This window comes from Castor canadensis, chromosome 6, assembly GCF_047511655.1.
Source record: "Castor canadensis chromosome 6, mCasCan1.hap1v2, whole genome shotgun sequence".
Classification (NCBI taxonomy): Eukaryota; Metazoa; Chordata; class Mammalia; order Rodentia; family Castoridae; genus Castor; species Castor canadensis.
The window spans coordinates 40,909,255-40,922,156 of NC_133391.1; the positions used below are offsets into that span (position 1 = coordinate 40,909,255).

Sequence of the window (12,902 nt, forward strand, 5' to 3'; positions counted from 1 at the left end):
GACTGCACGTCACTAGAATAAAAGCTGACGTCTTACAGTAGCCAACAAGGGCCTACCTGATCTGCACCACACACTATTTACTTCTCTTTCCACACCTTCTAGTTATTCTTTCTGCTCTGGGCTCACTGGCCTCTTTGTGGCTCCTCAAACAAGCCAGTGGGCCTCCTGCTTACTACCACTTATCCTTTGTTTCCTCTGACTGGAATAGCCACATGGTCAACTCACTCCTGGCAAGACTTCACTCAGATATTCTCAGTGAAACCTACCCTGACCATTCTTTAAAAAACTGCTGCCACCCAAACTCACACTTTAATCCTTTTTATCCAGCTCTACTTGTTCTTTTTCCATAGCACTCAGTAACTTCTGATATACTATGTAATTTACTCATTTACTTATTGTTTATTATCTGTCTTCGTCCTCTAGAATGTAAGCCCAACAAGGGTAGGACACTAGTCTGTTGTGCTTATAGACATTCCTCAACCACCTAGAACAATTTCTGTTTTTGCTAGGTATCCCATAAATATTTGTTGTTGAATGACAGTCAGACTCAGGGCTTGACTGGCTATGTGCTGACATAAGTGACAGGCAAGAGACCCTTTAGGGTGAGGCAGGTGCTGGGGGTGGATGGACCACAGGACATAGACAACATCCTGGGTTGGCATTTCTCCCAACGAACTCCCTAAAATACATGCTCTCATCCACTGCTTCTGAGTTTAGATAGGCTTCAAAATACTTCCCCAGTTTTCAACTGCAGCTGTGTACCCATTCTTTCATCTACCTGGCCTCAGCTAAAAGAAACCAAAAAAGACATCACTTATATTTTGAATTTGGAACTAGAAGTATGCTTTGGGGACTTTTTCATCACTGACATTCTCACTGAACAAATATATTAAAATAAGGTTCCTACCTTATCCTTCCCTCTCCCTGCAGCAAGCAAAAAAGTATGTGTGTGAAGCTGTGGACTTAGAGAAAGATGCCCATAGCAGGCTGTGGTTACCAAGGCCCTGGAGTATTCCAGCACCCTTCTTGGAAGGCCAAGTCCCAATCTGCTAGCCATGGATTTAAATTTAATCTCTAAACCAAAGGGAGATGGATCAAACCAACCCAAAACCAAAGAGAGAGAGAGGGATGGAAGGAGAGAGAGAGAGAAGAAAAGAAAGAAGAAAGAAGGAAGGAAGGAAGGAAGGAAGGAAGAAAAGAACAACAGTAGGTTTGGATTCCTGTAATGGCTATACATATCTTTGCTCAGTCTTTGGCAAAGGAGTCTTTTCATTAATTCACCCAACAGCCCTGGATGACTCATGCCCTTCAGAGCAAACCTGGGTATTAGTCTCTAGCTTCAAAGTCCTTCAAAGCAGTCCCCTCCTACTGCTGTCATCTATCAGCAAATAGAAAGGAGGCATGCTAAGGCCTAGTGCTAGATCAAGGGATGAAAATGTGTGGTGGCCTAAAGGTTAAATAAAGAACTTGGCTGGATCTAAGGATCCCTGGAAATGTCTTCAACTGTCAGGTGAGATCAGCATGCTGGAAGCTGGCTCCATCCAAGGGGAAGACACCTCAGCAATCATTCTACCTCCTCCGCCTCCCCACACAAGCACCCATGTGAGAAACCAGCAGCCGCAGGTACTCTTCTATACTGCATTCCCATGCAAGACAGAACCAGTGCATTCTCAGGCCTGCACAAAAGTACATGGAGCCCTGGCACAGAGCTTGCATCCAAAGATTGCCAGGCAAATGAAGCAGGGTGAGCCCCACATCCTTCAGCTGCTGCCTTCACCGCTTCCCTTCACTGCCTCTTCTTCAGCCTGGTGGTTTTGCACAGAACATGGAGATTGCTGTTTCCTACCTCTTCATGCCATTCTTGCTAACTCCCAGGCTAACACTTATGCAATTCCAGAGAGGCTTGGGGAAAGCTGCTCACCCCCTAATCTTTCTGCCATGTGAGGGGCTAAGCTGGTTACTAGGTTCCAGATACAGAGTCCCAGTGTACAGCTTAGTCCTTGACTCCTGTTTATGCCCTGGGCCAGCCTCATCCCTCCACCTAGTTCTCTAAGGGGAAGGTGTTTAGACCCAAATTCCTCAACAAGCATGGGGAGTGTCTAGGGCTAGATAAGAGGTGGGAAGACTCCCATCTTCCATCACGGTGCAGACTGAGCAAAGTCCAGTGATTTCAGGCCACTAACCAGAGTTCTTGGGGAGAAAGGGCACATTAGCTCATTCCCTCTGGAAAAATCCAGGTTAACTTCCAACCCCATGGTCAATTCCGAATTGCCACAAACCTGAGAGTGTGACTCTATGGGCACAGAACATCTCTGTGTTCTCTCCTGGTCTTCCTACCTCCAACCCTGGGGTGCATGTTTTCTCCCTCCAGAATCATTAGGAAACTCGAGCTTAGTGGGTTTGGAGACTCCTCCTCCCCTGCAAAAGGGTAGATGTTGCATTAGAGTACCCTCCAATCCTTGTGCTCTATGGCTTGATCACTCTTCTCAGCATCTTCCCTGGTGACTTACCTCTGCATTTGACATTCCTCCAGCCCAGCATATAGCCTCATTATAAAACCAGACCTGAGATCTTCAACCCCTGTAAGCTTTCCTAACCCACTGGTCAGGCAAAACCCTGCAGCACATGGCCGATCTCTCTGAGGCTTCCCACAGAAATATGAGATTCCCTAAAAGTGAGTTAGTGCTACCAGAATTACCATCATTAGCCAGGCATGGTGGCTCATGTCTGCAACCCTAGCACTCAGGAGGTTGAGGCAGGAGACTAGGAGTTTGAAGTTAGCCTTGGCTACTTAGTGAGGCCCTTTCTCAAAAAATAAATTACCAACACTGCTGTGGGGATGATAAGAGTTACCCAAGGTGGGGGGCTGGAATGCAGAATAAGAAGTGAATAGAGAAATAATAAAGAGTTAGCGTTGATGACTTCCCTACACACACGAATAGATACACAAATACATACACACGCACACATGCATGCACACAAATATACACAGGGAAATTTTTAAAGGAAGAGTCACTAGAGTCAAAGGTTATGATTCTGGTGGGGGTGGGCAATGGATGGCTTTGAGAATGTCATGGTGCCAGCTGAGGGGGGGAACACACAAGGCTAAGGAATCTCAAGACCACAGAACAGTTTGATATCAAAGTCATCATCAATGTAGCTACTATTTATTAAGCACTTTACATAAGGTACCTCTAGTTCTTACAACAACCTTGAAAGACAGGTATTACTATCTCAATTTACAGAAACAGCCTTTGTATCTCTGAAAGCTTAAGTAACTTGCCCAAGATCACACAGAGAGTAGGCAGTACAGCCAGAATCCAAACCTTAATCCGTTTGGTTCCAATCCTGTACTCATACTGCTATGAGGTCATGCTATCATAGAAAGAACCCTATGATATTCACATAATTTTCTAGACTTTCTGCAGAATGTTCTTAATGGGTCCTTCCAACTGCAGCATTCTAGGCATCTATGCAACTCCCCAGAAGGGTAGTAAGTGCAGGAAATGGAAGCATCCTCCTTCCAGGGGTGAGTGGGGTGGCAAGGTGGCTCTCACCTCCCCCATTCTTGTAGCAGAGATAAGGAAACCTCCAGACGTTGCCTAAGCCAACAATCTCCCCGGCCACTGACAGCACAAACTCCATCTTGTTGTTCCATTGCCCCCGCTCCAGGGTGCCATCTTCCTCCACCTTTTCCATGACTGGACACACTGGTTTTGTCTCTCCATTACTGGTTGTGCCTGAAACCCTGCTATCCATCCTACCTGTAAAACAAGTGGGATGTTCTGTTACTGTTGGGAACTCACAAAGGAAATCCTCCTGCTTTCAGAAAATTCCCAAGGGAATGAGTGCACTGGAAAAGGGTGAATTTCTTCTTTTGTAGGCCACTGCCCCCCTAATCTCTTTAACTGGTGAGCTGCATAACAGATACTGAGACTACATATTTCTTCCATGTCTCAGAAAAAAGCACCGACACTAAAGGACAGGGCTTTGCTTCGACCACCCAGATTCTCTTGGGTTGGGGCCTGAATTTGCATAGTTCCTGGGTTATCTGTGTTCTCCCTGCTTTTCCACAGTCAGCCTTGACAACATTAACATGTGCTCCAGTTTCTTTACTCTGTATGCTGGGGAGCACTGAAAGGAAGACATGTTACTTACTCAAAAAGCCACTGATTTCCCTTGGAGGAATTTGTCCCTAAGGAAGTAATTGTGGCTATGGGTAAAAGAGTTGGCATTAAGGATGTTGTTTATAATGAAAAAAAAATAGAACATATGTAAGTCTCCAAAAATGGTAGATAGGTTAGTAAGTTATGGCATGTGTGTGTGTATGTGAAATGAACTATTGTGTAATCATTAAAAACTATGTTACAGAAAAGAGTACATTGAAACAAAAGGGTATTCACAATATATGAAGTAAAAACAGTACATACACTATGATCATGCTTAACAAGTATTTACATGCACTGAAAGATTAGGATATCCACCAAAATGTTTCTCTCTTAGTGGTTGGATAATAGGAATATATTCCTTATCTATGTTTTTTACATTTTCATCAAAGAATATGTTTCATTTTTGCAATATGAAAATAAAAGCCAGTTTTTAAAATCCTTCCAAAAGAATGAGGGAGCTTGAATGGGATCAGTGATTGAGTAAGATGAGCTGAGCTCATCTAGGTGCTCATTCTTTCATTTCTCTCTGAGACCAAGGTAAGAGAAAGATAAACTATGGACTTTTTTTCTTTTTCTTTCTTACTCCTTTTGGGGTTTTTTTTTTTGGGGGGGTGAGAATGACAAGTGTAAGAATCTGTTACAGCAGAGAAGATAACATGAAATGAATGAAGTACCATAGTTCTAAACTTTTCACTGGCAGAAATGCCCTATTCTACTATTGGGATTGAGGGTGGGGGTGGATGTGGCTCACATATAGTGAGCAACTACCACATACGAAGCACTTTATATACATTCATTTCATTTCATTCTTGCAATCCTAGAATGTATTCTTACCAGCAGCTCAGAGAAGTTAAATAGTATGATTGTTGACAAACAGGTCAGGTTGCACAGCCAAGGCTTGAACCTACTCTGTCCCCTCCACTTACATATGTCCAATTACTTTGGCCACCTTGGTTTATCAGCATGTCTCTTTTAAGTACTTTCTAAATGACTTCCTCTCATTTTATAGGATCCCCTTTTCTAGAGAATTAGGCAGGTGGGCTTTTTCCAAACCTCAAAAGAAGTTCATATTAAAAGAACTTTCTCAGCAGGAGTCCCCTTGGGCCCAGATTCTCCTTAGGTTCTGTATCCCCAGCTGGGTTACCCAAGGGATCCAGAAAGTCAGAGAGAAATTCAGTTAACAGAAGGCATCTCAGCTTCTTTGATAAATTAGGAAATGGGCTCCAAAAATTGTTTATGGGCCAAGAAGTGGAAGTTCCAGCCACCGGTCCCAAAGGGGCTCCTTGGTCCTTCTGAGAAGGCTGTCTTGTGTTGACTCTGGGCCTCTTCTTTCACTGATGGAAAGCCATCTCCCTTCATTTCTTCACCCTCCCAGACCCCAGGAGAAACAGCAGTCCTTTCCCTGAGCCTCACTGTGGTTGTTCTCAGAGGTGGCATGGGGCAGTTGAAAGGACATGAGCTATGGAATCAGACAAGCCTGGGTTCAAATCTCAGGTTTTTCTCACACCACAGCCTGACTTCAGAGAAGTTAATAAATAATTCAGTCTTAGTTTGTTCATCTGTAAAAGTGGGAATGAGAGGATATGCTTATCTATGAGAATTAAATAAGGAGATATAACTTTGTTCAAATTTGTATTTTCTTTCAGTCCTATCAAAGAGTTGATCATTACCTCATTTCACAGAGAAGAAAGCTTTTGTTTTCTTGGAATCAAACCCAAATGTCTTTCCTCTTAATCTATGGGATTTTTCCTCCAACTCACATTGTCCTTAAGTCATCAGTCACCCAAATTTCAAAAAATCAAGAAAATAACATATAGTCTTTGCGTATGCATGCTAAGTATCAGAAACATTGTCTAAGAGAGGACATGTCTAACCAAAAGCCCTTTGGTTGTATGTTCTATGGATTCCACCAACCTTGCAGTCTAAAACCCAGAAACAGGAAAAGGAAAAGAAGAAAAAGTAAAAGAAAGAAAGAGAAGAAAACATTCCAGACCTTAGTGAAGCTTCTGCAGAGGTCCAGTTGGAGCAGAATTATCATCTAGGGGAAGGGGAAGGTGCTGGCTATTTAAAGTGTGGTTCAAGAACGCCTCTGTGGCACTTGTAATCCTAAACTTGGCCCAGCCCACATTCCGTCCTCCTGCCTCCTCCGTGCTCTCCCCTCCCCTCAGCCACCAGACAATTCACACATGAGTGATTTCACAGCCTGGGGACTGTGTGCACACCCTGGTAGGTCGGGCCAGTTGCTGTGAGCTTACCAAAAGCGTGCTCTCTTCCCTGACTCTCACATGTCCCTCCCTCTTGGTGATCTCTAGATCTCTCTAGAGGAATCTGCCTTCCATCCCTTTCCCCAACTCAAGTGCTCCTATAAATCCATCAAGAATAGGTGCTTCTTTGACCAAGTGCTGTGCAGATAAATTTAAAAGCACATTTATCTTATCCTTTTGCAGTTTACAATCTTGAATGGACAATGATTTAGAAAAAAAGATATACAGCTTATTGAAGTCAGAAAAGCTTCCTACCACACACACACACATACATAAAATTACAGAAAAACTCTGAAAATAACTCACTGAACAACTAATAGTAGTTATACTCAGAGAATAGAATTGAGATAGTATTAAAAGAGATTTCTCACTTCTACTCTTATATTGTTTTAATTTTAAAATAATGTGGTAGAATTTAAAAGAGAGAGAGAGAGAGAGAGAGAAAGAGAGAGAAAGGAAGTATCAAGGTTTAAAACAAAGCGAAGCCCTAATCCCATCATAAGAAGAGAGTTAGTGCAAATATGAGGTAGCAGAGCTAACCACAGATTCCTTTACAGGCAACAACCACCCAATGAGGCAGCCATTCATTCAACTTGGACTTGCTGGACCAGGAGCAGTCTTAGGTCCACCACTTGCTTAGGTACAGCACAGTGTAGTGGGAATCAGCTTAAGGTTTGACCAGAACAAGTACAGAATCTGAGTGCTGCTTCTACTGCTTTCTAACCTGGGGTCTCAAGCAAAGTCAACTTCTGAGAGTCTTGTTCTCTCACCTATAAAATGGGGAGGATGTTCCTTATCTTGCAAGGTGGTATGAGATTTTAGGAGATGCTGGGCATATATAAAGGGTCTAATATGTGGCAAGCCCCCAAATGGTAACTATTATCTATCCTTAAGGAAGTACTCACAGTGAGCATGGAATCTTCTGGAAGCAGATGACATAAAGAGAAAGCTGGGCTTTGGGCAGACTGTACACCTGAGGTAGGGTGGGGATTTGCAGCAGATGACTGAGTGAGGTCACAGATATGTGTCTGACATGACAGGAAGGAGTAGAAAAGAGGGCAAATTGGACATTCTAAAGTAGTTTCTACTTCTATGATTTCTCATAGAATGCATGGGGTAGGTCAGGGAAGCATGTCACAATGCCTTTATGGCAATTACTCATATTTTAGCTGCCCCTTTTCCTCTTCTCTTCTACCGTCCATTTGCCTAATTTTACCTTGTAAAGCTGCAAACTCATGCAAAAAAGCCCACCTTCAAAGCAATGCTATTGACTTCCATTTTTGCTTTTCATTGAGTAGTACTTACTAATAGCCTACTAATTGAGCTACTAAGCATGATAAAGTTTGGCACTTGTAATCTAAGATTACCAGATAACTGGAGTCTACTTGGGATTCAAATTCAGTAATCTAAGAAGTCTTAATACTGCACAGCTTTGGCAATTTTCATGGTGAATTTCTTTTTCAGGAAAGACCCCCAGTGATCAGGGCATCATCAGAATTATCCTGACATAACTGCTGCCTTATTACTATTTTATTCCTCTCTAAATTGTTTTTCTTGGTGGTACTGGAGTTTGAACTCAAGGCTTTGTGTTTTCTAGGCAGACACTCTACCATTTGTGCCACACTCCAAGCCCTCTTCCTATATTTTTATTATCCCCAATTTATTTTATGTTTTTCTATGAAATTATGATATTTTCCCCTGCTTGGGTTAAACAAGGTAGGGCAGGAGAAGGAAGGAAAAAGAGAAGCCATTTGTGAACCGCTGGTAGATAAGTGTTGGTGACAGACCCTTTCACTGCCTGTCTGGGGCAGATCAAGCAGGACTAGCCTTGCATCTAGCTCAACTTTCCATCATCCTTTTGTCTCCTGGGAACAAGGTCAAGAAACCTGGAAACAGGTAATACCAGAATCAGTACTCAAGAGTTCTTATTCAACAAGCTGCATAAATTTGAACACTCACTAGAAATTGTTAGTGAGGATAACTGAAAGCTGTGCTTCCCAAAACATAGCAAGCCATGGAAAAAGCAGCCTGGGAGGACTTGGCTGGTATCAAATTGATCCTGGGCATGTTTAAACACCATTATGTCATCATGCACTCTCGCAAGTAATTTTTGTCTCCACTAGTAATAGAACAAGAACAAATTTTAAGAGAAGCTTGACTTGTTTCAAAAAGAATCTCTCTGAGCTGAAGGTGTGGCTCAAAGCAGTAGAGCACCTGCCTGGCTAATGTGAAGCCCTGAGTTCAAACCCCGCTACCACTAAAAACAAACAAACAAACAAAAAGAACATATGTAAGCATATTGACTTCAACACTGGAATGGTGGCAAAGGAAGTGGTGGGTTCTCTTCTTTGGAGACCTTTAAATTAAGGGGTGTAGTTCTATTTAACCACAGGGGTGAGGAACCTATTAACTTTTTTTAAAAAATATCTTCCTTTTCAAATATCACACTAAAAGAAAACAAAGCAGCAAAAGGAATAAACTACAAAACAAGGTTCTGGAGGTACTGGATTTTGTTTTGTTCTTTTTTTTGGTAGGGCTGGGGTTTGAACTCCGGGCCTCACACTTGGTAGGCAGCAAGCACAAGCACCTACTTAGCAAGCACAAGACCTTGAACTCAAACCCCCAATACTAGCACCACCAATAATAATATTAATAATAATAAAATTAAAAATTATGGCATGTTAGAACTGGAACAATTTGAACAAAATAAATAAAGATAATATTGGATTCTGACCCAAAGAATAACATCAACTCATGAGTTCATGCTAATGTAAATAAATAATAAAGTAGATGAATAATTGGGGAAGAAAGGAGAGCTCTTTCTTACAGTACAGTTCCATAGAAGAGATAACTAGAGAGTTAGCATTAGACAAAAAGCACTGTAATAATCACTGCAGATCTACCAATGACTGCTAAAATTAATCGGTTAAGGTTTGAGGAGGAGCAGAATTTACATAGTTTCAAAGTATCTCTCCCTAGACATTTATTAACTACAAAGGGAAAGATAGTAACTTTATGATGGAGAAACCAGGCAGAAGCCACCTTGACCGAGTGACCAAGGTCAACATCCCCAGGAATAACACATTACCAGTAAGACATTAATACCATGAACTGTGTGATACAAGGTATTTAGAAGGACACAACAACATTGCTGTGGTATTCTTACAAAAAATGCAGTTTGATCCTCAGGAAACATAAGACAAACCCAAAGTGAGGGGCACTCAACAAATAACTTGTCATTATTCCTCAGCGTCCAAGGTAGGAAAGACAAGAAAAGGCTGAGGAACTGTTTCAGGCCATGGGAGATACATGCAACATAGGATCCTAGATAGGATTATAGACAAGATCCTGGAATACAAAGGGACATCTGTGTAAAAACTTAATGAACTTTGAATAAAGTCCAGAATACCTATAGAGGTATTAATTTCCTGGTTCTGACAATTGTACTATGGTTATATAAGATGCTAATTTTAGGGGAAGCTGGCTGAAGGATATTTGGAAACTATTATTTTTGCAACTTTTCTGTAAGTCTAAAACTAGTTTAAATTTTGAGGGATTTTTTTACAATTATGTTTTACTCCATATTACAAATACTTGCCCTGCTATGAAAAATCTGGATTATTACATGTGTAACACAAAGGTATCACTAAAACCTTTGAGGACTTCTCTCTGTGTTGTGTTTGAGTTTAGATGAGATGATTAGCCTACATTCTATAAGCCCAGGTTCTTAATGAAACAAAACTTAAGACAAAGTATATTATGCCATCAATCTTCAATATTAATGTTTGTGGAGCACTTCCAGTGTACCAAAGAATTGTGTTGTGCTATGCATGTACCAACTTATCCTATGATACAGGGACTATTACGATTGTTGCAGGCATAGGGATGACTTAAAGAAGCTTGGAGAGTATTAAATGGCTTGCTCAAGGTCACATAGTTAGTAAATGATGAGAGGCAGGATTTGAAATCAGCTTTGTAGGATCTAAAGCCCATTATTTATAACTACCATGTTACACTTTGACTCTAGGGTATCAAAAATACAACAAAAAGGTGAAAACTCCATGCCGTGTTTACTTTGGAAAAGACATCAGTAGAGAAAATGGCCAACAAAAACGTTTCCTCCACTGAAAATTTCATCAGAATTGAAGAATAGTTTAAAGAACTAATCGGAAGGCTATCCCAATATGTTCTACAATCTTCCTCCACTACTCTGCTCTCCCTATTAAAGAAGGAAAATCTACCTTTTCTCTTTAACCCCAGAAAAGTAATTCTACTTATTTTCCAATTATATTCCATTCTTCCAACTCCTGTTTTCCTGATTTCTTGTCTGATTCTGAGTGCAGAGACTTGCAACATTTATATAACTAGTCTCAGCGGGAAGGTCTTGGCTGATTATCAGGGAACAGGGGTTCTGAGTAAATGGGAAATTCTCAGCACAAGTCCCATACCCTGACACTACTGAGTCAGGGTGAGGAATGAGACCACAGTGACAGCATTTAAAGAGAGCAACTTCAATCACCAGTCAACTTTTTATCCTAAACATTTTTGAACAGCACCACAGGACATCACTTGTGACGAGCCAGAAAACATATTGATGCACCAACGGCTTAGCTAACTGATATAGAAGGCAAATGGTGGCCTGGGTATCTTCTCTCACTGCTGATGACTATTTTCCAAGTCCAGAAGAGAGGGGACCCAAAAGGAAACATGACTATATTGCTGTCATCTGTCCTACTTTCCCCCACACAAGAGAAAAACAAATAGGGCACACTCAACTGTGGCCATGCCCACCAGTCAGAGACCACTCTCTGGTCTTTTCAGATCCTCCGTGATCCCCAAGCTCAAATTCTACACTGTCCATGGAGTTGTCACCAGTCATTTTAGCCCTTTCTGACTTCCTCTCACCTGTATTCCTGTGGAAATCTATACATCTAACCTGAAAAACACACATAGAGTTAAACATGTTGGGTCTCTTACTTATTGCTACATAGGGAGGGTGTGCATGAAGGGAACCATGGGCATCTCAGGAAAGGGTGTTGGCAGCATTTATCATAGAATGGGCTAATGTCAGGTGCTTTGGAGGATGGTTCAGGGAACAAGGCTTTGCTCTGGATTGCATGTTAGTAAGGGATATTTTATGATTGTCTTAATGGACGGATCTTATCTAGAAGTAAGAAGAATAAAACACAGCTAAGAGTTGTGATTAGAAAGAAGTGGTAGTCACTCATGGAACCCAGAAACTTTTTATCTTTTTTTGGTTTGGACAGCACTTGTGTTTATGTCTCTGTTCACACATGATCACAGAGTAGTTTTATTTGTATGCTGATCACCCTGATCACAAAGTGTGAAAATGCTTATGTTCAAACACAATGCTAAGCCCAGCAAAACCAAGGCCTGATATTTTCTGTCCAGTTCCTGTCTGTCTGGGGCTTCTCATTTTTCTCCATCACAGAAGCCACACACACTCATAGTACTAAAATGAGAAGTGAACTGAGTCCTAGAGACTCTTAGGGGAAAGGATTCTGCACTTCTTCTCAAGGCTTTGGCTGCAGTTTACACCTCCTCTTCCCTATAATTCTCTATGCTTCAAAATTAGTCAAATCCCAACTTTCCTCACTCTTGTTATATCTTACCCCTACATCCTCAATTTAAAAATATTTTTTGGGGGCTGAGGGCATGTCTCAAGTATCAGAACTCCTGCCTAGTAAGTGCGAGGTCCTGAGTTCAAACTCCAATACTGCCAAAAAAATTTTTTTTCTAGCATAGTTTGATGTCATTGGACCATTATCCTCCCAATATTTTCACAATAATAAATAGTTTTCAGAACTGCAAAGTCACAAAAATGTTAACTGGGCATCTTGAGGAAGTCAACTTTAGTGGGCTTGTGTCAAATGGAAAAGGAAGGATTCCAAGAGATTGTCCATGTTGATATGTTGCTGTCCCTTCTATACTATGTCACCTGTCCCTATAGTTTGCCCATTTTATTAAGCATTTTGGGTTATGGCTAACGGCCCCATCCACCCCTCCAGACTTTACTTCTACTATCTCACACATTCTTCCTCTCCAGTAAAGCTCCTTTTCTCAAGTTCCCCAAAGATTTCCTATTTGTTCCTGACTCACCTGGCATGGTCCCTTTCATTCAGTCTCTTTTCAAATCCTGCCTGGTCCCCAAGACCCAGCTCAAATCCCACACTTTCCATGAAATTGTCACCGGTCATTTTAGCCTTTGTTGACTGCTCTCTCACTTGAACTTCTGTGGAAATCTGTACATTTAACTTAATGGTCTCTCTTGTGTTCTCGAATTGTAAACTCCTTAAGGAGTTCTCTATTCCCAAAGGATACAATGGGACTGAACATATAGTAGCTGCTCAATACACATTTGCTGATTGAGTAGTGTTAGGCTTCTGCCTGAGGTTGGCGTGTAAGTGTACACTGGGAAAGGAGGGAAGTAAAGGTGAACCTGCACTTC

The 12,902-nt window shown here is 41.5% G+C and overlaps 1 protein-coding gene across 4 annotated transcripts in view; it reads right to left on the reverse strand.

Moving 5' to 3' along the window:
- Slc6a13 (solute carrier family 6 member 13) overlaps positions 1-12,902 on the reverse strand; it is a 43,509-nt gene that overhangs the window by 29,400 nt on the left and 1,207 nt on the right. For 2 of the 4 annotated variants that reach the window (XR_012448918.1, XM_074076326.1), the window contains exon 2: positions 3,558-3,764. Coding sequence is in view for 3 of the 4 variants with exons in the window: in XM_074076326.1 (XP_073932427.1) it covers positions 3,558-3,759 (202 nt within the window). In the remaining variant the exon portion in view is untranslated. Of the gene's footprint in view, positions 1-2,279; positions 3,453-3,557; positions 3,765-6,162; positions 6,300-12,902 lie in introns of those variants that run through there. The other 2 variants (XM_074076327.1, XM_074076329.1) reach the window with 2 other exon arrangements.